The sequence below is a fragment of the Aplidium turbinatum genome, chromosome 18 (assembly GCF_918807975.1).
Source record: "Aplidium turbinatum chromosome 18, kaAplTurb1.1, whole genome shotgun sequence".
Taxonomy (NCBI): domain Eukaryota; kingdom Metazoa; phylum Chordata; class Ascidiacea; order Aplousobranchia; family Polyclinidae; genus Aplidium; species Aplidium turbinatum.
The window spans coordinates 1,764,556-1,791,562 of NC_137489.1; the positions used below are offsets into that span (position 1 = coordinate 1,764,556).

At 36.7% G+C, this 27,007-nt stretch overlaps 2 protein-coding genes across 2 annotated transcripts in view; both read left to right on the forward strand.

The window, feature by feature from the left end:
- LOC145787876 (DBH-like monooxygenase protein 1 homolog) overlaps positions 1-13,248 on the forward strand; it is a 33,700-nt gene extending 20,452 nt beyond the window's left edge. Inside the window, exons 6-15 of the mRNA XM_082599714.1 lie at positions 205-285; positions 2,103-2,207; positions 2,422-2,524; positions 2,921-3,090; positions 4,067-4,164; positions 5,738-5,894; positions 6,492-6,622; positions 8,541-8,640; positions 9,951-10,049; positions 12,617-13,248. Of these exons, the coding sequence (XP_082455840.1) occupies positions 205-285; positions 2,103-2,207; positions 2,422-2,524; positions 2,921-3,090; positions 4,067-4,164; positions 5,738-5,894; positions 6,492-6,622; positions 8,541-8,640; positions 9,951-10,049; positions 12,617-12,844 (1,272 nt within the window). The 3' untranslated portion in view covers positions 12,845-13,248. The remainder of the gene's footprint in view (positions 1-204; positions 286-2,102; positions 2,208-2,421; positions 2,525-2,920; positions 3,091-4,066; positions 4,165-5,737; positions 5,895-6,491; positions 6,623-8,540; positions 8,641-9,950; positions 10,050-12,616) is intronic.
- Positions 13,249-21,734: 8,486 nt separating this feature from the next.
- Positions 21,735-27,007, forward strand: part of LOC145787877 (uncharacterized) — a 39,507-nt gene continuing 34,234 nt past the window's right edge. The window contains exons 1-4 of the mRNA XM_082599715.1: positions 21,735-21,839; positions 25,416-25,526; positions 25,977-26,129; positions 26,338-26,437. Coding sequence (XP_082455841.1) covers positions 21,735-21,839; positions 25,416-25,526; positions 25,977-26,129; positions 26,338-26,437 — 469 coding nt within the window. The remainder of the gene's footprint in view (positions 21,840-25,415; positions 25,527-25,976; positions 26,130-26,337; positions 26,438-27,007) is intronic.

The window sequence follows — 27,007 nt, forward strand, 5'->3', positions numbered from 1 at the left end:
TGAACAGGCCTACTTGCCTTTCATACAACCCATCCTGGATCCGCGTTACTTCTTACATAAACTATGTTTAACTTTTTAGTGCTAACAAGTTTCCAGCCCTTTCTAGCCTTTTTGTGAACTTCTGGCTGAAAATTTTTCTTTTATTGTTATTGTGTAGTTTCGCAATGACGCAATAATCACCTGCGTCACTGCGTCATATTCTAGATTGAACCACTCATTCAACCAGGCAACGAAGCATATGTTCACCACGTTATCATCAACCAGTGTGATTATGACGTGTTAGAGGTATTTATGACGTCATAACGACATCATTTTTAGTTTGACTTTTAATTATTTTTTCTACTGTCTCTTTTAATGGGGATAGTTTTTATTAGTATTGCTTGAAAACGTTTAGATATTACGTTTTTTATGGTTGATATAAAGTCAAAGAGCAGTACACTTAGAAATGTGGTGGTTACCTTACTGTTCAGCACCACATTATGTTCACCATTGTTCACCAGAGATTGCTAACTGTGTAATATATTTCTTATTTGGTAGCCTAATAGTGTACAGTATATATAAGCATCTCCAAATACAAAACAATACGTCTGGTTCCAACCCAGGCTTATGTACACACGGTTTTAAAGCGTTTATAATTTCTAAAAGTTCAATCATTTATTGGGTAAACAAATGTTCAATTTTGGTAGAGAGGTGACTTTTATTTAACCGTAGACAAATAAAACTAACAATCACACGGCATTTAACATAACAACATGAAAATAAACTAAAATTGCAAACGTTTTCGGCCATACTCATGTTAACCCTTTTCAAGTAACCAACTCACTGACGTTCTTCTTAAATTTAAATTACAGAACTGATCTACTGTAAATAAACAAAAATTGAAAAGAAACGCATAAGAATGAAACTGCAAGACAGAGGAGAGGCAAAATGACGTCACGCTTAATTGCCTAGGAAAGAACACAAATCATTGACGCAAAATTACGTGAAGACATTTAGCAGATAGGAGGCGCCTGCGGCAAATAGCTGCCTATTGAGGCGAGGGTTGCAAGATTTTATGAGCAAAGCCTCATGGATTTTAGTATCTAATTCGGTGAAGCATTTACGTACAATTCTAAAAGACTCCAGGGATGTTTTTTTGTTTGAACAAGTTTGACAATGGAGTATATGATCTTTAATGTCACTTTTCTCTTGAGTAGTTAAATCCGAATGCTCCCTCACTCTTGTGGCCAAATGCCACATTGGTAGCCTATGTCCACGCGACATTTGGCCACAAGAGTGAGGGAGCATTCGGATTTAACTACTCAAGAGAAAAGTGACATTAAAGATCATATACTCGATTGTCAAACTTGTTCAAACAAAAAAACATCTCTGGAGTCTTTTAGAATTGTACGTAAATGCTTCACCGAATTAGATACTAAAATCCATGAGGCTTTGCTCATAAAATCTTGCAACCCTCGCCTCAATAGGCAGCTATTTGCCGCAGGCGCCTCCTATCTGCTAAATGTCTTCACGTAATTTTGCGTCAATGATTTGTGTTCTTTCCTAGGCAATTAAGCGTGACGTCATTTTGCCTCTCCTCTGTCTTGCAGTTTCATTCTTATGCGTTTCTTTTTCGACTTTTGTGTATGTAGATCAGGTCTGTAATTTCAATTTATGAAGAACATCAGGATGTTGGTTACTTGAAAAGGGCTAACATGAGTATCGCCGAAAACGTTTGTAATTTTTAGTTTATTTTCATGTTGTTATGTTAAATGCCGTCTGGTTGTTAGGTTTTATTTGTCTATGGTTAAATAAATGTTGTTATTGGATTTTACAAATTTTCAGTACTACCTGTAGTCAAAAATGCAAATGTATAATTTTTTTGAAAATAAGAAATTATCATACTTTACTATTGCGGTGTGTAGTATAAAATTAGTACGATACGTTTGGTTTAAATGTTTTTTTAATCACATCTTCCATGCCAATAAACGTTTAAAAAATTGGTTGAATATTGATGTATGTTGCTGTGAGCTTCAAAAGTTAACACCTTTATGAGGTATTTATAAACTTTCAATAATCTGGTTTTCAACTTAAAATTAAATTTTTTTTTTTTTCTTTTACAGAACTCCAGCTTATTAAACACTGAATTGAATTGCTATGGGCCCAACATACCCCTGGATTTCCTACGCTGCTCCAAAATGTTACACGTATGGGCAGTTGGAGGAGAGGTAAATTGTTCAGAAATACAATATTTTTTTGAATCAAATAAGAATCCATCATGTCTTATCAAATTTGCAATAATTTGCACTTGAAAAAACGATGACTGGTTGACCTACATATGACCTTTCTATGACGACAAAGGTCGTCAGACAGCTGCGTATCAATCGTCTGCTTGTGTTGTTGTTGCCATAGCATATTAATAAAATTTTAAACTATTTACAGGCTTTTTATTACCCCAACCACGTGGGACTCCCAATCGGCACTAAGGATGGTCCTAAATATGTTGTCATGGAAACCCACTATGATAATCCGGCCCTTAGATCGGGTGAAGCTTTGAACTTTTAAATTATCTGGATTTCCCTCAAAGTTTTAAAATACCATAAATATTTGCATTGGTCATTGAACCTAATCTGAAATGACTCTTCAAAGGCTTAGTTATACCAGTTTTGTTTCTTTTTAGAGGCTTTGAACAGTCGGCGCAGGGCAGGTAAAAGAGATAAATAACAAATACAAGAAATTTTCCTCCTCGTTTTAGTTTTTTTCTGATCGATCTCCTGCGTTTGAAGAAGAGCTTAGTTTTCTAGTCTTTTCCAATTGTGCGCAATCTAAAATAGGTTTTACGGTATATTAGCTGCACTTACAATTTTCTGAAACAAGGTGAAGTGATAAAGACACAATTTATATTAAAAGCATTCATCGCAATTTATGAACTAAATTTTAGGTGTTGTCGACAGCTCCGGTTTCCGTGTGACGTACACGTCTCGGCTGCGACAATATGATGCTGGGGTCATGGAAATGGGACACAGCATTATTTCGTTTCTTCAACTGATTCCCCCAAACGCGGACAGTTTCAATCTACGAGCGACATGCAGCGGCGCCTGTCTGGCTGCGGTGAGTCTAGTGAACTGAAGTAATGGTGGCATGTGATTCATGCTCAGTTGGCGATGAGTTATTCATGTCTGCAAGTTTTAAACAAAATGAAATCTGTCAGAAAAATATAATTATTTTATTTTTAGCTATGTGACCAAGACAAACAAAATAGCCCTGCAGACAATAAATGATATAACAGAACTTCAATAAACTAGAAACGTAGAAAATTATGAATAGTATATAATGATTACATCCTGGTTACAGTAGTTCTGATAATGTAATAATTCATGTCTTAGCTAACTCGATCACAAAAGTAAAAAGTTTATCTCTTCAAAATTCATTAAGGGCTGATTTTACAAAACAATAACTAAATAGAAAAAATAAACACTGCACATTTTAGTATTTATCATCATGAAGCTAAATAAGCATAACTTCCCTTGCCGATCAACATACTGTGCTGTGTCCAAGGTGTGCCGTATGTACTCAAGGCTTTAGTTTTCACAGATCAATAATTTTAGTAAACGGATCGCGAGAACAGATTCTGAGGCTCCATTTTGTAACTTGCGCTTGAGCAACATGTTCCAGATCAGCTCTCCATTCAGTGGCTATTAGTGATGGATGAATTTTCAGACAACAACGCTTCAACAAAAACTTCACTCTGACAAAATCGGTGACAGACCTTGCGTCAGTGGTTCAAAGCCTCAGTAAGTATGCGAAACTACAACAGGGAAAAGTTCTTAAAGAAACTTTTCCAGTCCGAAGATAAAGAATTCCACAAATAAAAACAACAAGAAAACTTTAAGAAACACCAAACTATTGTTCATCATGACTTGATTGGACTCAAACGTATCTGACTTGATGACCGACTGGTGCAAGTTTTGTGCTACTTCAACGTCAACAGATATGGAAAGTTTAACTTCAGATGTCAAGTGGGTTAATGATTTTCAACTTGTGAAACTCACCAGGCTCTTACGCTATTTCACATTAATTTCAACAGGGAATGGAGGCGAATGGTCAAAAGAATATCAAAGTTTTTGGGACATTGCTTCATACACATCTGCTAGGAAAAGCAGTTACGTTGAGACACATCGGAAGGTAAAGTCGTTCAACTAAGAATACTATTTTCAGCATCGTGCATTCTGATATTAAAATTGTTAAGTCTAACTGCGACATCGCTAGCTACTGGTCGACATCCATTCTAGCAGAGTTCTCATATTTTCATGTTTCTTAGCTTCTTCTTTCTATTTTCCAACATTTGCTCTCTGTTTTCATGCCATGGTTATCATCATTGCAGTGGACCACAAGTTGGTAGTTGACCTGTTTATCGAGACACACTGGAAGACAAGCATCAAACCGTTTCTTATTTTCATGCATTCCATGTATAGCATGTTTTTTGTATGCCCATATGTCGACTCCATATGTAGCAGTTATATACAGTATAACTGGCTCTTCAAAACAACTTTTTTGCATTCCACTAGTGGTTCATCAGACAAATTTTCTCTGTCCGTGTTCGTTACAAAAAATTCTGTCTGGTAAACAGAAATCTAAAAGTAGAGTTTTACATGTTAATATGTTTCTAATAGGTATAATAAACAAGTTATCCATCTGTGATCATAGGCGTAACCAGGGGGGCGAAAGGGGCCATAGCCCCCCCAAATTTTCAAAGTTTGGATTCTGAAGTTGAGCCCTTTGTTGAAAATATAATAAAATTTGTATAAATTTATAACGTTTTCCAAGACATCTGGCTATTAACACCCCTAGGACTTGTTTTAGACACACAGAAAGACACCAATAAATTTTGCAAATCCTAAATCGCGCAAAATTTACTGGATTTACGTTTTTTTTAACTAATTTGTGGAAGCAATTTCAGAATGGCTTACTCTGTTGGGTTTTTCTGTAGCTGAGTTTTTGGTGTTCTCTAATTTTTGCCGCAGATTTTGCCCGTTCGTGTGTAAGAGCTACCTTTAATAAGTTAATAGCTGCTCATCTGCTAATAAATTTCATACAAATATTACCCTAAAAGTGTTTCCAGAAAGCGCTATAATCCATTATTTAAGTGTAATTTTGCAAAAATTTTCCGGGGGAGCATGCCCCCGGACCCCCCTAGAGTACGCGTGCCTTTGGCACGCTCTAACCCCCACCAGTTTCATTGCTTCCCCTTGCTCAAGCCACCAAGATACGCCACTGCACATCAGGTAGCGATGTCTTATCAAACACTTTGTCGTTCTCTTCAATTCATCAAATATTTGGCCCCCCCAAATTTTTTTCCTAGCCTCGCCACTGTCTGTGATCATCACCAGAAAACACACTCTCAGCTCATTCTTCTGTGTAGCTAACTACCATAGTTACTTATAGGTTTTATTACAGTACTTTGATCTACTTTATATTGTTGCTTTCCTTACCTATTAATCAGTTGGTTAAGTGCATAACGTTGTGCTTGAAGAAACTGGAAGATCAATCAGCTCTAGCACAGTTCTTGGATGGTGGAATTATTCAGACAAAAAAGCTTGGTTTATCTTTGTATCCGATCTGTGTTAGCTGCTGAAAGCTTCTATACAGGAATGTCAAACTGCCAAGAATCTTTCAAAAGAAGCTTCGTAGGCTAGTCCGAAGATGAAATATTCCATAATCATTCTCTGATATTAAAATAATTATCTTTGCTTTTCAGTGATGGGAAAGAGCTTCCTCCTATCGCTCAAGATCTATCGTACGATTTCAATTACCAAGAAATTAAAACATTTCGTCAAGAAACTGTCTTCAACTCCGGCGACTCCATGCAGATCATATGCGACTACAATTCAAAAGAAAAAACAAAATTTACTTACGTGAGTTGTTTCCAAAATGACATTGCTAGAAAGAGTGATCTCTAAGAGAGAGTTTTGTGATAATCCATTTACTTTTGATTACACTTCTGTAATTATGTAGAAAATTTGCCGCCTTGGATGAAGAAGCCAGAAGATGACTGTACCGACGCCATCATGCGGTGGTGAAACGATAGACCCTCAATGGTCATATACCGACCGGTTTCTCTTCTTGTATGTGTTTAGGTGTTTAGAACCTTCTCAAGATCCATTGCACAGTAGAACGAAACATGCTGTAAATATTATTTTGACAGCAATGATTGTACTGTATGTTCATAAATTATGCAACGACAAGAACATATCGAGAGAGTGCAGACTCGACGACCTCCTACGTCGTCAGGGCTACGGTCTTTCGCACTCTCTCATTGGATGCACACTGTACGTTTTTGTTTTATGTTTCGCATCCAAACAAAAATAAATGACCATCCATCCATTCACATTCCGATGACACTGTCTTCGACTGTGACAATAATGATAAAACTTGGTTTTAATTCCGTGAGTGAAGTTGCAGTATCATGCTTTTCACTTAATGATTTTCTATTAAGATTTTTTTTCGTTCAGGGTGGACTTGGCACTTCAGAAGAAATGTGCTTTGCTTTTGTCTTCTATTATCCGAAGATTCCCATCCTGAAGTGCCAATCGTCTCCTCTCGCCACTCAGCTTCTTGGATACTTCGGAATATCCAATTACATGTTCGTGCTTGTTACTATTTATCGATTTGTGGATACAGAGTTGTGTACCTACACGTAGTACATGTATTGTACAATATTTTATTGTATTTTACAAGGGTATTAGCATTGCCTTTGTAATTAATGAAGGCTTTGAATTCTGTCAAATTGAAATTGAAACTGCTTGTCACATTGAAACATGAACAGAGAAGAGATAAAATAAGAACGCACACGAAAAAGACAAAAATAAAATGCAACGAGCTAAAAAAACTTAAAAATGAGAATTTTAAATGATGAAGAAAACCCTAAAGAAGTTTTGAATAAATTGGAGGAACAATGTTAAGATGATTACAAATATCTGAGGAAAACTCTAACCTCAAGAAACCGACATGGAAGGTGGTATAAATGAATGGGTAAAAACAGGTTGGAAAAGATTCGGTCAATATAATATAATGTTTTTTGAAAAATAAGACTGTTTCATTTAATTTGAAACGAAAAATCATCGACAAAGTTATATCACCGACACATGTATAGCAGAAATTTGTTCACTCCCAAGTCCCAATAGAAATTACATATAAAGAAAAGGATACGGTATTGATCGCTTGTGATAATGAAATATTAGAGATCAAATGATGTCAAAAATTTTATGAAAATTACAAACAATCAAAAAGTGCAAGAAGGTGAAACATAGCGAGGTTAAAGCTCCTCAAATTGTTAAACCACGGAGTAGATTTTAAGGATTTAAAATTAATGGGAAAAGGAACAAGATAATGAAGATGCAGTTAAAATGGATAAGACTTGAGCAAGAACACCAAAATATGGAATTATCTGGATACATAGATGGAAGCCATCTTCCAGCAGTAGTATGACGATTTAACTTTGCTGACGATCATTTTGAAAAACTAAAATAGAATCAATAGAAGATAATCATCTCATGTTTGCTGATGATATCTGTTGTATTTCTCCAAGTGTTCATGGTCTGCAGAGTATCTTGAATGTGTGTGAAGATTATGCGCTTTCTAACGATGTCATTTTTAACTGCAAAAAGTCATTTGCTATGTACTTCCAAACCAATCACTTAAAGCTAACTTTGAATCCAATTGTACGGCTCAATGGAAGTGAGATCAAATTCGTAGACAGTGTCAAATGTTTGGGTGTTTTTCTTGACACGCAATGTGTGACGACAAGGATATAAATCGACAAGTGCGATCAATCTACTGTTCTGCCAACAAATTAAAATCAAAATTTTACAAGTGCTCCAGTGATATTAAAAATGTTCTATTCCGTTCGTATTGTACTCCAATGTATGCATGTCATCTGTGGGAAAATTATCATCAACGTGACATTAATCGCCTGCGTGTTGCCTTCAATAATGCATTTAGAATTATCCACAATTTGCCTAAACACTATAGCGTTCGTGAACATCAAGTCTTGTGCAACATTATAACATTTGATGCATTACTTCGGAAATATGTTTTTTTTTTTGTTGGAAGATGCGAAGTATCGTCTAACAATTGTTGCCTCCCTGATGAGGTCCGATTGCCATCGTATATCAAATTACCGTTTTCATTATAATAATTCTGTGTATGCCGTTATCTAGTTTTGATGGCTGCCATGTCATATGATTGTTGTTATCGTTCTGAATACTTTCAGTTCTTCTAACTTGTAACACTACTGTACTATTGTCTGTAAACTTGTAACAGTTGATCGCCTATTTAGTGAGATTTTGTGTATTTGCAATTTGTGTAATATTTCGTTGTTTTTCGTTGTTATTTCGTTGTTGTTGTGTTTTGGATATGGACAGCTTTGTCTGATGCAAATAAATATTATTATAATACTTTAAATTCTGTAATACTCCTTGCTATCGTTTTCAAATAGATGATGAAATAACACGTGACAAATTTCCATCAATTGCTTTGATGACTATTGCCTTATGATGCAGAATCTCAAGAGTTCATTGGCCTATCGTGTACGCGAGCGACGTCTTTACCACAATCCCTGGCCAACCCCCCAACCAGACCCTTCCCAGCGTCTTCAACTCGGTAATTTTGTGAGATAACTGAATGTCAAGTTGAGATTGAAGATTTTGCGAACACTTCACCAAACACAAGTTAATGACGACATATTTTGAAACAACAATTGAAGATCTGAGTTGTAGAACTAGTGAAATCACATTTTGTGGAAATTAAGTTATCACCAAAAGCATGTTGCATGATGGTCAATGCTGCTCCGCGCAAAATTTGATTTAAAAACGGTTTAACTTCGCTATAACCAGAGATGTACGTATACGCCGCAAATTCTACGCCGTAGACTTGCGGCGTAGGCTTTTTGTTTACGCTAACGCTTACGGCCACATTTTTTTGGATAGTTGTCACTTGAGGATACGCCGTAAAGTTTTCGCGGTTTTTTAGCGCATAGCGTCAATGCATACTTTTTAATGTCTTTTTTCGCTACAACACGCCAATACCTTCCAGCGCTGCAGTTGAAAGAATGTTTTCAATGAGTAAAGACATATTGAAACCAAAACATAGCAAAATGTCAGATGACCACTTTCAGATGCTTGTGTTTCTTCGTGGAAATTCAAAATAAAACTTGTTTGTTTCGAGTGGTTTATACCGTGTGAATGTTTGGCACCTACCAAACAAAATGAGTTTACGCTAGTGTATGCGCTAACGCTGACGCCACCAACTTTTTTTATAAGTTACGTTGACGCATACGGCGTATGGTTTTTCGAACGCTTGCGTTTACGCTGACGGCGTCAATATTTTTTGTATGCGCGTACATCACTGGCTATAACACACACTGGTGTTTGCATACAAATAAGAGATTAAACAAACCTTACCGTTAGCTCAGTGGTTAGGCGCCCGGCTCAAGATCATGCGGCGCTGGTTCGACTCTCGGGGTGTGCGCTTGAGCAACGCATTTCAGGACTGCTCTCTATTCAGCGGCACCTAGTGAATGGAATAATTCCCCGGCAACAAGATTTCAGCAATCGGAAAACAGCACTCTGCCAATCTATACGATAAAGATTCAAAACCAACTTGTTTATTTCAAAAGTCGTATTTTGGACTTGAGTAGTTCTTCAAATCATGCCTTCAGTTGTAACAGAGTCATAACTTGGCTACAGCAAAATACTTTTGTCTTCCCAATCTATACCTTGTAATCTTCTAATGTTAATATGTGTGGAGTTTACGATTTCGTTCAATCTTACTCGTGTGACGAGCATCAGATTCTTCTGGTGCTAACCTCTACAAGCTGTCATGAAATTGCCTGTGTGACGTCATGATTATACTGGTCAAAATTATTTTGTTCCACAACTCATGTTGTCAAGATCATTGTTGTCATGTTGCAGTTGCCATGGGATCAAGAACTAGCCACGAATTTCAGTGACACCATCCTCCTCATGTGGGATGCTTATGCGTGCCAGAACTCCACAGTCATGAATTTGGAGGTGAAGATTACTTTATTTTTTGATTGTAGTACAATTCATACAAACGCAATTTTGGGCAACTCGAAGCAATGGAAGACATCTAACTGTTGAGATCTTAATCAGCATCGATCCGTGGATTTACTATTTGCTTAGTTTTTACACAATATTGTTATTTTCTTTAAACAGTGCCATCCAAACCAAATTGAATGCCGTACTCTATTTAGTTAAACTCATAGCCGTACGAGACCAAACAATTTTGGGGGGGCAGAACGTAAATTTGCCCAAATGTGCACGCTTTTATAGAAATTGCCCAAATATAATGTATGCGGTGCGTGATAACAGTGAAAAACTAACATAACAAGATCGCCAGCAGTGGCGTAGCCAGTAATTTTGAAAGGGAGGGGTTTGACGGTGTGTTTCGCTTATGGCGACACCCAGCAGTGGGGGTCTGGGGGGCCTCCCCCAGAAAATTTTGAAAAATTACTTTGAATTTGGTGCATTCTGAGAGCATTTTCAACAAAAATGTGGTTATGAATATTCCTGTAAAAGGGTGCTGTCCGGTGGCATAGCAAAAGAATAAGATCATGTTTTCTTCGGCATGTTTCGGAAATAAAGCTACAAGTCTCTATGTTTTCTTGTTGCTAATTCCTGGCTGAGATATTTGAATGTTTGGTAATGGCAAAACTCGCTCTTTGCAATACCCATCCCCCCACCCCCCTGGCTACGCCACTGATCACCAGCTAGCTAGAATTTCTTACCAAAGTAGGCTAATCAAGTAGAACAACTGAATTCATCTTTGAAGATACCTTGCTTGTGCATTGCTCGATGCTTCTGCACTTTGGCATAGTAAGTAAGAGTAACAAATATTGTTTTACACACCACAAATAATAAACAATGCCACTTAAATATTCAGTTGTGATGTCATAAAAAACTCAGAAAAATAAACATTGCAGGAAACCGGCTCAGGGTGACCATGCGGATTCAGAAAAAACTACATAACAATAGATAAGTTATAATTAAATGTAATAAAACACAGACATACTACTTCTGTTCAAATAAACTTTGTTCAATCAATTAAAGTAGTTTTGATGATACGAATTTTAGTACAAAAATAAAAAGGTCTGGCAGCACTACTTCTAAAAATATAGTTAGGCTAGGTAATTTGATGACAAAAATAACTAATATACAGTATTCTAAGTTTGCATACAGACGATGACGTAGGATTCAAAGAACCCAATTAGCCTAACAGTACGTATTTACATTGATTCAATGTCTGAATATTGAATAATATTCAATCATCGGATTTGCAGAAGGCGTCATTGGATTTTCAAAAAATTGCCGAATAGGCAACTCGCCGAAAAAGGCTCTTGCCGAATAGGGAACTCGCCGAATAGTAGCAGAACCTTTTATAAAAGTAAATAAACAAAGCTAAGCAACACCTTAACATTACTTTTAACAGGTATAACATGTTTTTGTTAAATGTTGTGGTGTTGCTTAGCTATGTCTGTTTATGGTTGAAAAAGTACAGTGACCTCCCAACCCGAATTGTTTTATAAAAGTAGGCTATTCACCAGATTTATATAAATTCATATTTTGTAGTTGCCCAAATCAAAATGATGCATTTATTGACATTATGAAAAAAATTAAAGACTTAGTAAATTTTGATGCCGAGGCAACTGCATCATGCCAATTTGGGCAGTTTTATAAATAGACTATGATCAGATAATTTCATATTTTTTTGTTGCCCAAATCTAAACGATACACTTATGTAAATGGGAAAAATTAATGAATTTGTTCATTTTGTGGAAACTGCCTCACGCTATTTTGGGAAGTTGCATAAACAGACTAATCAGTTTCATCAAATAGCCTAAATTCATGTTTTCAGCTGCCCAAATCAACACGATGCATTTGTGAAAATTAATAAAATTAGCTATATGGCAAATTTTGCCATTTGATTTGGGCAGTTCCACAAAAGTATTAGAGACATATTTTGGTGGCTGCCCAAATTGGCATGATGCAGTTGGTTAAATGCATTTCGTACTACAATTTGATCACCATGGAATACAATACATCAATACGAGTGTGCCAAATGACAATTTTGCGGCACATTTCTTGTGCAAATAAAAGGCTGTACTTAGTTTGATAGGTAAAAGTTACTAATTTATAGTTTTTCTTAACTCATGCAATTTTGTAGCTTTTTATACAGCAATTTTTGCCCTAATAATTTCAACATTTTGCCCGAATTCGCGACGTTTTGAAACAACAGGGGGGGGCGGCCGCCCCCCCTGCCCCCCTGGCTCGTACGGCTATGGTTAAACTACTCAATCTTTCTTTAAAACCGCAAGCAAATCCCAGTGCTCCCTCCCTTGTGTACGCCACTGCTTGTACTTGTACGCGCATAAACCACAGAGGTCGTTCGTATTGACTACGTTACCGCTGTTTCAGAGATTTGCTTTGTGGACGAGTAAACGTCATAAAAAGCTCTAGTATTGTTGATGTTGAAGTCTTTTTCAGAAATCTATTTTTGTTAATTTTGTTTCCGTATTGTAAGATCATGACCATCACAAGTGGTCTTTTTACACCCACAGATACCAATATATGGACCACCCCTGAATATCACTCAAGTCTATGACCCACCAACGCCTACTTGTATTCAACCCAACACTGGCATGCCGACCTCACTCGCCTCTAACGTCTGCCCCATCGGCGCCACTTCAACATCAACGACGACCACTGAGTCTGCAGCCCCGCAAGTGGTAACACAGAGCTTTCTGATCATGGCAACAACACTGGTTACCATGGCAATCATTAATTAACCACCATTTGTTTCTATTAGCAACTGACAATTGGCACCATTGTTGATCGACTCTACAGTACTTCCAGCTGTGAAATCGACGTATCATACTTTTATATTGCTTTATTATAAATTGCCAACCTGATATTAAAATAAGTTTTTAACAGGGATTCATAGCAAGCTATTTATATGAATCTTTGGTTTTTATAAGACAAAGCAAAAGACAAGATTGTCGTATGTCGTATCCTCATCTGTAACTACTAAGTTTCAAAAGATGTTGAGCGATTGGAACTGGCGAAGTTTGATAAAGAGAAGAACCAAGAAGTGTTTGTACATTCAGTTTAGATCTGACAATGTCTTAGCATGTGACTTGTTGATCTTCTTGTGCACAGCGGAGTACTGGCGACTTTAAATTATCATTTGAATAACCTTTTTTTTTTGGCTAGTTGTCGTTGTAATTAGTCGTATTTCACCACAAAAATGTTTTAACAATAAAACTTAGCTGGTAAAACGTTTGCAGTCTTGTGGAGACAGCAGTCCAAGAGAGTAGTTATTTCTAACAGCATGTGCTCAATGTGTCGTTATACTTGGACACCATCGGTCTACTCTTCACAGTCACTTGCTATGCTTTTCTACAATTGATTGACACGAAATTAAAATACTAAGGGTTTTGAAGATTGCTGGTGTGCAAAACTGAAATCCCTCAAAGTCTGCAATTGGTGAACTGCTGCTATATTTATAGTCTTCTCTACAACAACAACAAAAAACAAATTCTTCTAGAATAGGTCTATTAATTTAAGACTTGGCGACCACAAATGAAACTTTCTTAAGTGCCCAAGCATCATTGGCTTCTGAAGCGCTACGCTTATTATAACAACATTTATGACGTCATACTAACGATGTGTGCGGCAACAATTACGCACAGAAGTAGTAAAAAAATTGTGAAGCTGGTTGCCACCGTGTACTCTGAATATGAGGAAGTCAATTTTAAGAGCTGCTTTATATTATCGAAAATGTCTTCCTCCAGATGGAACAAAGAAACTTCAAGAACAAGCGGCACTGGTTCGACTCTCGGAGTGTGCGCTTGAGCAACGCACGTTAAGGATTGCTCTCCATCCAGCGGCATCTAATGGATGGAATAATTCCCGGGCAACAAGACTTCAACAATCGGAAACTTCACTCTGTCACTCTCGGTGACCGGTTCTGCGTCAAAAGCCTCTACGAGTATGCGAAACAACCAGGATTAAGCTCTGCAAGAAGCTTTCCCGGTCCGAGGATAAAGATTCAATTAATTAATCAGATGGTAGGCTGTTGCTGTTGACTGAGGAGTTGCAGAGCTCGCGGTTAGTCGAGCAAACCTGTACATATGTAGGCTACATCAATTGTTTGTTTGTTTGTTTTGTTTTGTTTGTTTTATTATCTTTATCCTGCATTGCGGGAAAGCGGACTTGAGCGCTATGCATCGGTGTACGCCTTCCGACGTACACCTGACCCACGCTGCAGCCGACTGCAATGTCTGTTTCCGGTTGTCTACTCTACTTATGACTGAAATTTGGTACTACCCATTACTCGAAATCGATCACTGGGTAGAGGCAATTATCGTAAAGTTTCTTGCCCAGAGAAACAACAGCAAGTGTGGGTGGCTGGAGTCGAACATGCAGGCTCTCGACTGCGAGCCCAACGCGCTAACCACTCGGCCACTGCTGCCGAATCAATGATTCGGTACTTGACTTTTTTCAGCTGTAATTACCACTTGACTTCTGTAATTCGTATTAAAATCTCTAGATTAGCAATCCCTAACGTTTTGTTCACTAACGCAGTGGCGGCTGATGCTGTTCGTGAGCAGTGGGGCTGCAATAAATAATCCGAGGGGTGAAGCCGAAGGCGAACGATTTCGCGAGGGGTCTCTGCCAGTGGCGTAGCAACGCAATATGCCGCTTTTGGATTTTTACACAAAATGCCGCCCCCCTTAGGTGGACACGAAGATTGGCTTCCTTCCCGTTCACTAAATCTTCAAACACTTGGTGTAAGCCTGGACACGACAAACAAAAAACAATTAATCGCCTTGTGATGTGCCTTTCTGCTTTGCAGTTTCATTCATGTGCATTTCGTTTTTCAATTCATTGTGTAGATTAGTTATTTTCAATGCAGACGTTATTGTAAAGTCAGTTATTTTCGTTACTTGAGTATGGCCGAAAACGTTCGTAGTTTATAGTTTATGTTCACTTATGTATTATGTTAAATGCCGTGTGGTTGCTTGGTTTTATCTGTCTATGGTTAAAGAAAGTCACTTCTCTACCAAAATTGTAATATCAAGAATAAGGTACAGAAATCGTCTGCAACTGGAAGATGATTTAGGCTACCTGTTGCGTTGAGTAAAATCGAACCATTGTTTGAGCGAATTTTATCAATGAAGCAGCAACAAATATCTCACTGAGAAGTGACAAACAAAATAACTGACATTTATTTTAGTATTTTTTGTCTGAAATATCGGTTTAACGTTTAGTTGAGCTATAAAAGCAATTCAATTTAGCAATGTAGCCTATGCCTGAAAAATTCAATCAGATTTTTTTGGTACGAAGAATGCTCTGACCTGACAAAGGGGTACGAACAGCAAAAAGGTTGGGAACCCATGGTTTAGAGGCATAACTTGTGTATTTTTTGGCTTCACTTAGATTCGTGTTAACTCAGATCGTTTAAGTCTGAGTCTCTCTGAGAATAAATTAGTGTGACTGTCTTTGTTCGTTTAAAGCGTTGTCACATTTTGCCGCCCTCCAGCAACTTGCCGCCCCTGGATTTATCCACAAGATCCAATGGGTAGTTACGCCACTGGGTCTCTCTCCAAAAAAATTTGAAAAATCACATTAAATTTGATGCGTTCTGAGCATGTTTTTACCCCAAAGTTTGAAAAAATGCATTCAAACGTTGTTGAAAAGTTGATGTATTTCAGTTTCGTCTTGATTAGCCGTTGCATACAAAAGGCTCAAGTGATTTTGAGATGCCCTAAGCTGGACTAGCACTTTCTATAACCTGTTGAATGCCTTAAGTCTACAGCTAAAACTTCCACATCATGGCAAATCGCTACTCTGTGAAATAAAAACTAACTATAAAAAGTCTGTAAAGTTATTCGGTCAGGGGGGCTGTTTTCCATGCAGCCCCTGTTCCAGACAATTGTTCACCTAATCAAACGTTATATAAAAACCGTTCAGGTCTACTGAATCTTAGCGTATTACGTCATGGAATTTTTCCTAAAAAATGAGCCAAAATTGCCCAATCGTTTGTAAGACTTGTGTCAAACCTGTTTAAACATGAAACATTGCATCACCAATTTTGAACACCTGTTAGAATTGCGTGACAATGTCTTTCATTATTGCGTCACAGTTACTGTTTACGTGAGTTTCAGATATCGCAAATTATTCTAGTCATTTTAAAATTGTTGCTTGAAGAGGTTGGTCGTATGTTTAATAGGGTGGCTCATTTTCCTTGATGTTCTTTAAAATTTTTGTCAGTTTGGAATAATGTTCCATTTTACTTACTGATATTTGCAAACCAAAAATTTTTCTTGGGTTTTGACCTTTGACCCTGGTTCACCCAAGGAGAAAGTCTGAATTTTTCTGAAAAATTAATAAATTTCAAAGTGGTTTAGCAGTATCTGAAGAGGGGATTTCTCAAAATTTGAATACGTGATTTTGACGTCACTTCCTCTGTTAACTTCCACGTGGAACATCTTCACCCTACTCCAAGTCTGAGAGTCACTAATAGTGCATGCTTTTAGTGTCATTTTATTTGATTTTACAGCCTTTTCGCAGTCAGTGAATCTATAACATATAATAAACCAACAAAAATTTTTGGCACAAAAGATGAGAGTCATTTTAGAGTATTTCAGGGCCCCTGATTCCGAAAATGCACTTACTTTTTTCGAATTGGCTCTAGTTTTCGAGATATTCGACAATGAACATATTTTTGAAATCGTTACTCAAAAGCTTTCAATTAGCAAATTACTTATTTTCAGCCCTGTTTAGCATTATGAAGTCATAATTGCACTTGTCTAGTTCAATTGGTTCATATTGCACGAAAGTTCAAAACGCAAGCAAAGGTTGAAATGAACTGTGTTTAATGTAAGGGAGACATAAATATTCAATGAAAACAGTTGTGAATCAGTCTACATTACAAGAAAAATATCCCGAAAGTCATGTGTTTATGAATGCAGCTTTATATTGAAAAGGTAGGCCTACTGAAATGGATACTGTACAAATGAAATTTTATTCTAAGCCTTTGCTAAGGCCAAGTCTTTGCTGCAAGAAGTTTTTTTCTGGTCTATAGGCTAAATAAATGGCATACGGTACCTATAGGCTAATAAAATACGCCTTTGACAAGTAGGATGCTGTACCAACAACCCAAATATATTTTGCTGCATGAGGCAACGCATTCTGCGATAGATACAGCGCTATATAAAAACAAGCATTATTATTATTATTACTTTGACATGAAGCTGGATGATCAAGATAAGTCCTGGATTCCTCCAAAAGTATGCAAACGTTGCACTAAAACCCGTTTCTGGGCTCAAGGCTAAGAAGTTCAGAGTGCCATGGCATAAAGAGAGCCGTGGAATCACCATGAAAATTGATACTTCTGTTCTGTACGGTGAGCATGTTCGAAGGAAGTTGGAACATCATGTTTACATGGAATGGGCAAGGCAGTCATTGCGTGGACGTTGCTATTTCTGTTTTTTGTTTGCCCTCTCTTGTTTCAAGTGGTGATTTGCTTGAAACAATAGGAAAACGGGCATGACTGAGAGTAACCTCAATACCTTCAGTAATGTTTTGGAGCAAGGTCAAGCTTTTTTCTCAAAACCATTTCTACCACCTACTGTAGTAGTTAAAGATTTAGTTATCAAAAGTGGTAGCTGGAATCTTGGCTAACTCAAAAACTAGAGCCAATTCGATAAAACTTAGTGCATTTTCAGAATCAGGGGCCTCGAAATACCTTAAAATGACTCTCACATGTCCTGCCCACGTGTCAGTGTTCATGGAGTTGCTAATTAAACCACTTTGCTTGCTACAAGTTTGTGTTACTGCCTCTTATTGTGTCCATTAAGATGCTAGAGTGCATTAGAAGATAGCGAGTGAGCAGTTTCAGGGATAAGCGAAAATTCGATATTTTTAAAAAATTCAAACCAGGTGAACCAGGGTCAAACGTTAATATTTTTTTGTGAAATTTGGTATAGGAGATACATTTACCAAAAGGAATAATATTACAAACTGACGAAAAATTTAAAAGAAAAAACTTTTTTTTTCGAGATTTTGCGCCAGCCTATAATGTTTAACTGTTTTGCTTAGTGCTTGTCAGCTGGACGAAAATTTCCGTCTTTTATCCAAGTAATCTGTTCTGTAGTGACAAGTTTTTAGTGGTGTATCGCGTTGCACCCCATTTTCGACAGCTTTGAGGCTATTTTTTACAGAAATACAATTCTCGAATAGACGTTTCCTGAAGAGTGTTTCTTTTCGGTCATTACATACAGACAAACGGATCTGGGAATCTTATGTTACAATTTTCCCACGAAGAGATTATGGTTTACCGCTGTGACCAGCCCCAACATATTCAAAAATTGTTATTTTGTGTGCTGTAAAATACCAAAAGAGGTGGAGCTTCAAGGATAATTTTTAGCCAAACTAATTTTATTTGCTAGGTGCCAAACATTCACACGGTACAAACCACTCGAAACAAGCAAGTTTTATTTTGAATTTCCACGAAGAAATACAAGCATCTGAAAATGTTCATCTGACATTTTGCTGTGTTTTGGTTCCAATATGTTTTTTCCCACTGAAAACATTCTTTCAACTGCAGCGCTAGAAGGTATTGGCGTGTTGTAGCGAAAAAAAGACATTAAAAAGTATGCGTTGACGCTATGCGCTAAAAAACCGCGAAAACTTTACGGCGTAGCCTCAAGCGCAAACTATCCAAAAAAAATGTGGCCGCAAGCGTTAGCGTAAACAAAAAGTCTACGCCGCAAGTATGCGGCGTAGAATTTGCGGCGTATACGTACATCTCTGTATTTGACCAATATCATCAAATCAAAACCGAATTTCATAAGTTAAGACGTTTGATTGACATTTGAAGCTACTTTTTACAAATAGGTAATTATTTTTACAACTACAGAATATTTCTATAATTCAGTTGTCAAAGGCCATAGCGTGTAGCAGTAGAGGCTCGTGTAATGGTGCTGTGGCTCTTAGGGACGGTACATTACGGGACGCGCAACTCCGTTGTTCCGCCAACATTAGAAGGGTCAATTGCCAATTTGACATTTTTTTTACGCTTTGCTGCTGGTTTACTCTTCTTATGTAAGCCATAAAAAGTACAATATTTTGTAAATTAGAAAAAAAACGTAACCCTTCTAGTGTTGCGGATAAGCTAAAAGCGGATATAGCTTCGCATCCCTATGATCTACAGTCCCTATGTGGCTCTGCAGAACCACCAACATTCGCCTCATTCTGTCCGTTATGATAAATGTAGCAAACGTCATGATTTTTTATTATTTTTATTCTTTGTTTAGATATGTAGACATTTTACCTTTTTAGCTTTGTTGACTACTATCTGAAATCAAACTATCAAAATTTTGTTTAAGCTTGACAAATGTGGCCGTTGTTTGAGGTATTATTTCGAAGACATGCAAATTTTATTGCTGAGTTTGCAGCATATAGGAGGGTGCAGTCTGTGCATTTCATTGTGTTATCGCCCTCTGTTATCAATTGATGTGCTTAGTCCTTGTAGGTCAGTGGTTGGTAACCCTTACCCCAACCCTTTCGCCTTGTTGGCACCAACCTTTAAATCAGCAATCAGTTTTCGCATCCCTTCTTAGATTGGTTGAAAGGTAATTGTCACTTACGCATCAGTATGTTTGTTGAAGCCCGGATAAACAAGCATAACTTCTTACGACATACTAACCCTAACGATTCAGCATTCCCCATTTATGGAATGGGAATCGCAAGTAGGCTACGGTTGTTAACAATGACACAAAATACGTAGAAAAGATTTTACAAAGAAAAGAAACAGAAGGAATACTACATGTAGCCTAACTTAAGATAAAAAAATTCTTCTCTTGCAATATCTGGTTGTGATGGCTTGGATGTAGGTCTGCCTATGCCTTCATGAAGTTTGGTCACGAGTTGTGATAATAATCAACGTTCGTGATTAAATTAATCATAGATCGATTTACATATGACGTTTCCCATCTCTAAAAAGAAGAAAGCTTGTCAGTAAGTAAAATAATAAGAGGGCATTGCCAGACCAGGTAGTGGAAAACGTGTGTGTGTAGTACTAACAACTTCTGAAAGAAACTTTGCAATAATAACAGATAAACAACAAATTAATGGGGTTGAATAACAATGTTCAAACGATGTGAACATAATAAACAGAATAGAATCCTTTTCATTAAAACTCTGTGCTTTCATTAGGAAAATAGTTCAATATGTCTGGACAAAAAATAACTGTTAATATCAATTATAGACGAGTTTGTTACAGAACATACATTTACAAGAATGAAGTCACAAGAAATGTACAGTGTAAACGTTAGTTTTTTTTAATTCAACAGAGAAGGCAATAGAATGACTTTAGACCAGACTTGGGAAAACTACGGCCAACGGCCAATTCCAGCCCGTTGGTTTATTTAATCTGGCCCGCCTGATATTGGCGGAAACGAATGCTTCAACCAATTCATTAATATTGTTTCTAACGCACACACAATCATTCTAGTTTATCCAAGTTTTGTTATGTAGGGTCTATAGTTTATTGTTATGTCACAACTAAGCATTGTTCATTTTGTTTATTGTTTTGTCACAGTTAAACAATTCTTGAAACTTTGTTTAATCGATTTTTTTTTTAATGTTTTGTTTCTCATTTCATCTTTAACAGGTTTATTCCATAAATTTCGTAATTTTATTATTTCATATTTTCATATTTTCATATTTTCATATTTTCATACTTTTATATTTTCATATTTTCATATTTTCATATTTTCATATTTTCATATTTTCATATTTTCATATTTTCATATTTTCATATTTTCATATTTTCATATTTTCATATTTTCATATTTTCATATTTTCATATTTTCATATTTTCATATTTTCATATTTTCATATTTTCATATTTTCATATTTTCATATTTTCATATTTTCATATTTTCATATTTTCATATTTTCATATTTTCATTTTCGTGTTTTATACCTTATGTTGCCATAATTTCAACACACCCATAGGTCACAGATTTCGACATAACACGTCACAAATACATCTGTAATGCTACTTCCCGGATAAGTGCATTGTCATTAAAGGTGCAAAGTTGATAAGACGCTTAGTCATCTCGATTCAATCGAAGCGATTGTTTGCACCCTATGATCAAGTATTGAATAGTTATAAAAAGATGATTTTAACCATAAAGTTTATAATGTTATCAGAAAAATGTAGTCTACAGTCTATAAATCGACGTTTTTCTACCAATCTTTTCCAACCAAATATTCAACCACTGCATATTTGCTAGCTAAGTTTTGCTTGCTTCATTTACGGGTAAATGCTTACTATGCCTGAGGCTAAATAAACATAACCTATACAAGCACCTCATCCAACAACTGAGTTTACTTTGAAATATGTTGAGGGGTGGGACTTCTTAGATGTGATCTAAAGAAGTGAGAAGATTTTGAGGTTTCAGCTTAATTGACAGGATGTCTATTAGCATGTTGCGTACTGTGTGCAAAGGTTTGTAGTTCGAATCTCAGTGTGCACCTCAGAAGCTTAGTGGTTTCTTATATTAAATCATAAAACTTTTTTATTACTTTTGCATTTTCAGCTATTTCGCAGCATTTATAATGAAATTCTTAACACTTTGCTTGCTGTGCATTGCGGGGAGTTGCATGGGACAGCAGCCCACCGATACTTATCCCCATCAAGCTGTTTTGAATTCTAGGGAGCAAGTAAAACTCTATTGGAAGCTTAACTTAACCCATGTCACATTTGAGGTAAGACAAAGTGTTTGTTTTCTTAATTTTTTGAAAGTTTTTTTTTTGCAGAAATATGTTTTACGAATTTTCTTATTTATTTGATTTAATGAATCCATTGAAAAGGTCAACAATTACAGAAGATTAACCTATAAAACACTGATATCTTCTTCTAATCTTTAAGAATATATCAATCATTTCAACTTCAATTTTACAATAAAACTTCTCTCGTTCGTTGTCATCATCATATGACTGCAAGTCTTAGCATTTTAAAATAAAAACAAGGGAACTTTTGGTCGATGTTGGTATCGTTTGCCCGGATCACATCGATGGACAACTAGAAAGCATGTAGTCTTTGGCCTGCAATCATTTGTCAAACAATGTTTTAGAAAACAGTTTTTTTCTTAAAATCTTATTGTGGTTCATTCGTTTTGTTGTGTTCAGCTTTTCTCTTAATTTTTTCAAGTTGTAAAAACTTTTGAAATTTTTAAAACAAATATTCTTCTTTTTGCGTCTGAGGAAATATTCAAAAGCTTTATTTTAATCATAGTAGGTTAAAACAACATGATTTCCTCACGTAGTGTGTGATTTTTTCTCTAAATTAAGCGTTCGCCGCTACCAAATACTCAAATGACCACGCCTTTACCTAAGTTCAGTAGGTCATAGCCCGAAGAAGCGCCGTAGGCATTTCTCTCATGAGAAGTGCACCGCTCATTATCATGATAGAAATCAAAAAATATATTCGAAATGACTCCACCCAGCAATCGATACATGATTTTAAGTGTGTTGCCAGAGACACAGCCATGTCATGCTCTTGAGCGGTGTCGAACTGGCACAATATCGAAGCAAGACGTTCACCACTCGGCAGTACTGCAGACCATTCACATCAGATTTGTAAAGCCATTTCCAAAACAATCTGCAAAATCATGTCTTATTTTCAAAATCACCTGTTTGCAAACTGTGTTAAGAAATACGTACAGTAAGATGGTGCCTGTATAATCAAGTTGTGCAAAAGACTTAATAGAGGTGATTGTGAGATAGCCTTCACTAAGTCTAACTTGAAGCAACGGAAAATCAATCGTTGCCTTTGTGGCTACCTAAATACACCGCCCCACTTGTCACATTCTGAAAAATTTTTCAGATTTTGCCAACTTTTGGTAACTGTCTGAATGGAACTTTCTGAAAATAATATTTTAACGTTTTTTTAACTTTCTTCCAAGGTGACAAATTAGTTTTTTTTCACTTGGCTTCAAAAAACAAATACAATTTGATTTAAAAAAATTCAGTCGAATGGTTAGCCGCGTAATGGTGGCTGGCACAGCTCCCTTCTTCGTGTTCATCTTAAAGACAGCGGGACAAAAGTACTAAGACAATAAGACAACAAGTGTGGTTAAAAATGCAACAAAATTGTTTTCATTTTTAAAAATGTTTTTAATCTGTAAAATTGGTAGTCATGACATTTGGAAGTAAAAACAAAAAGTGTTAGAAATGGCATCATTTGTATCTTCCTGGTTTGACCAAGGACACAAATGCTTGTTAGATACACGAAATGGATTGTGTTGCACAAGTGTTGCTTGTTTATTCCATTGTGTAAGTTTGAAGAATTTACATTTTTCGACACTTCGTTATAACTCGTTGATTACGCTCTAAGCGCCGAAACATTTGTTACGCAACCTGTGACGTCAAGAAAGTTTGCAGATTAATCGTGAAGAGAGCGGAATAAGATTATGCAATGTTTTCTTCAAACCGATCACAAATAGATTAATTAAACCACTCGACAAATGGTAAAAGCTTGATTGATTTCGAATGGTTTTTCGTATCACGTATATAATGTCGACACGCAAAGCGTGTTATTCAGTGGCATAGCCAGGAATTTTAAAAGGGGGGGGGAGGAGAGTTTGACGAAGTGTTCGCCTAAGATGAGACCCAACGGCGGAGGGTCTGGGGGCTCTACCCCAGAAAAATTTGAAAAATTACTTTGAATTTAGTGCATTCTGAGAGCATTTTCAACAAAAATGTGGGTATGAATATTCCTGTAAAATGATGCTGTACAGTGGTATAGCAAAAGGATAAGAGCATGTTTTCTCCGGCATTTTTCTGAAATATGGCTAAGTCTCTATGTTTTCTTGTTGCTAATTCTTGGCTGAGATATTTGAATCTTTGGTATTGGCAAAACTCGCTCTTTTAATGCAGTTTCGTCTAAAATTAGGCCAACATTGTTTTAGAGACAAAGATAGAGTGAAAGCATCATTCTCAATATCGTGACGTCGCACGCGTGCCAAAAGGGGGAAGGGGGGTTGAAACCCCCTACAAAGGCCATAAACAACTGATGGAAGTTAGCACAGCGGTGGTTGACATATCAGTTCGGAAACTGACAAGTTCGTAATGTTATTTATGAATTTTGTCAGTTTCCGAACTGATATGTCAACCACTGCTGTGATAACTTCCATCAGTTGTCTATTGCCTTTGTAGCCACGTGTACAATGATCGTGCAAAACTATTCACGTTGAAGGAGCTTGAATATTCTTTGTTGAAATTGGTCAATTGGATGTAGCTGTGACGTCATCAACGTAGAGGTTTTCAAGCTGTGGGTCGCGACAAGACGCGTTAGTGTGTCGTTTTAATTTTCCAAGAGGGTGGCGCAATGATTGTGCTTCGTATCTAAATCCAGTGGTGATAATGAAATGCTGACAGGCATTTTTGTACTTGAGATGTGTATTCTGGCTCATTATTACGAAACAGTAGCAAATGGATTATGAGTTAACAATTTACATAGTGTTGTATATGTATTGTTTATTGTGCATATATATTTACATTATATCTACATTATGGTTTCTCTGCTCTGCGAGTTTACGTTTAATCGTTTTCTTAGTTTGCTCCTCTCGGCTCTTAGTTTCAGCAAAACTGTTTCTATAAAAGCTTTTGTTAGCCTACACTGTTCAGTTGAAGGGACTTTTGTTGCTACAAATTGTGATCGTGGGAGGCTGACTTACTCTGTTCGTTTTGTGTTAATGGTTCGTGTTTTGCAAATGTGCTTCGCTTTTTAGTTTTTTTAAAATCTAATAAATGCTGGTTGTCTCATATAGTACAACTCCAATCAGCTTTGTCTAGAGACAATTGGAGACTGGAGACACAAACAGGAAAAAAAATTACTTGATTTATTTGTGAGTGACAAAACTTGTCCAAAGGCATCGCAACGAAAAAGTTTGACAACTACTGCGCACTTCAAGCCATATCGTTTATAATTTATTTCACACCAGCTGGGTGTGAAATAGCGTCAATAAAAAGTCTCCATAATTGTCAATTTTCAGCCAACTGTCACAGTTCTTTCAGGATGTGCTCTGCAAGGGTCAAACCCTTTGCATGAAAGTTTGTACTAGTCTCCCTTGATTTCGTTTGTTTTTGATTAGTAATAGGAGAGTTTTGTTATAAACAAAGTTTATTAGATGTCGTTTTCTATATCGCTCATGAAGTATCATGGAAAACTTTATGCCAGGTCTGGAAGGCAAACAATGTAGCTTTAACTGATGGGGCAGGGGTAATTTTAATTTTAACTTTAGCCGATTAACCCTACTTTAACCCACTTCGTCCTCCCAGCTTCATGGGAATACCACAGGATGGATTGGGATGGGTATTTCACCTAATGGGGGAATGATTGGTGCTGACATATATGTTGGATGGGTCAAGAATGGAGTCGCCTATATCACTGTGAGTATGACGTCATAATTGTAAAAAAAGTTTTATTTTATTAAGGCGTTTACTTTCAATCGACAGTCTTCTCAAGAAACAAATAAAGTTTTCTAAAAACGCTAAATTATTTTACATATTTACAAATAGTTTAACAATCAAACGTTTTCGGCGATAATGAAATTTATTGCATTTTTTTTATAAATACTTTCAGATTCTTGATGAGGTCTGAGGTTAAGCCGAAAACGTTTGAATGTTAAACTATTTGTAAAGATGTAAAATATACTGTTGTAAGGCTCAACCCTGTGGTATTGTTGTGTCTTGCCTGTCTTTTGTACAAAAAAGCAAACTCTCTCCCGAAACTATGTTAAATTATTCATTAAAGAAAACCGTTTTCTTCAAATTTAAGACTATTTGAGCAAACAACCCACTTGTGAATTTAACTTAAAGGTTTGGCTTCCTCTTTTCTAGGACAGACATGGAGAGTCCACAAACTCTTTTCCTCCATTAGATGCGGAGGAGAATATAAAGCTCTTGGGAGGTAGCGAGTGCAACGGATGGACCATTCTCACCTTCCAACGACAAATCGCGGCATGTGACGGAACCGATGACATCACAATAACAGTAAATAAAAAAGATGTTTTTGTCTTAAGGTCATTTATTGAAAAAAGTGTAGGCACTGGGAATTAAACCCATGTCATTTGCTCATTGTTAGTAAAGCCTAACAGTCAGATATAATTTGAGAATTTAATCAAATTCTTAATAATATTGGTTACGTTGTTTTGCTAAAACGTAATTGTTTGCTGACGTCATATACAACAATATTCTCTAGACTGACACGCAGAAGATAATATGGGCGATGGGGAAAAGTGATCCAACTGGGTCAGACATCACCCCAGCTGATTACCATGGCAACAGGGCTCAAGATAGAGGTAAGCTGTACAGTAACTTGTTGTTGTATTGTGATTGCACAGGGCACTACGGACAAAAACCTTTTAAACAGAACAGCACAAAAATTGTCAACAAATTGAGCAGCTATAGTGTTCTCATGAATGTTCATTTTCTAGAATCTTTCAAATATGCTCCAACTTTTCAATTCTGTTATGTTGTGTACACAGATGCATGTTGTACAATTAGCTAACAATGAGACAACTTGATATGGTGTAAAATATTTCGATTAGACGGTTTTATGACGAAATAGCCTATGAATGGAGCACAAGAAGTGATCAGGAAATTGTATTGGGTCTTGGAGACTTTAATGGACGCGTTGGCAAACAAATTGATGGGTTTGAAAGTGTCCATGGAGGGTTTGGCGTTGGAGAAAGGAATCGCGATGGAAGGCGACTACTTGAGTTTTGTGACGAAAAGGACCTGTGTGTTGCAAATATCTGGTTCAAGAAAGAGGAAGGAAGAAAAATGAATTTCAGTGCAGATAAAAGTGAAAGTGAAATTAACTTTGGGTTGGATTGCAGGAAAAGCAGAAAACTGATCAAAGATGTAAA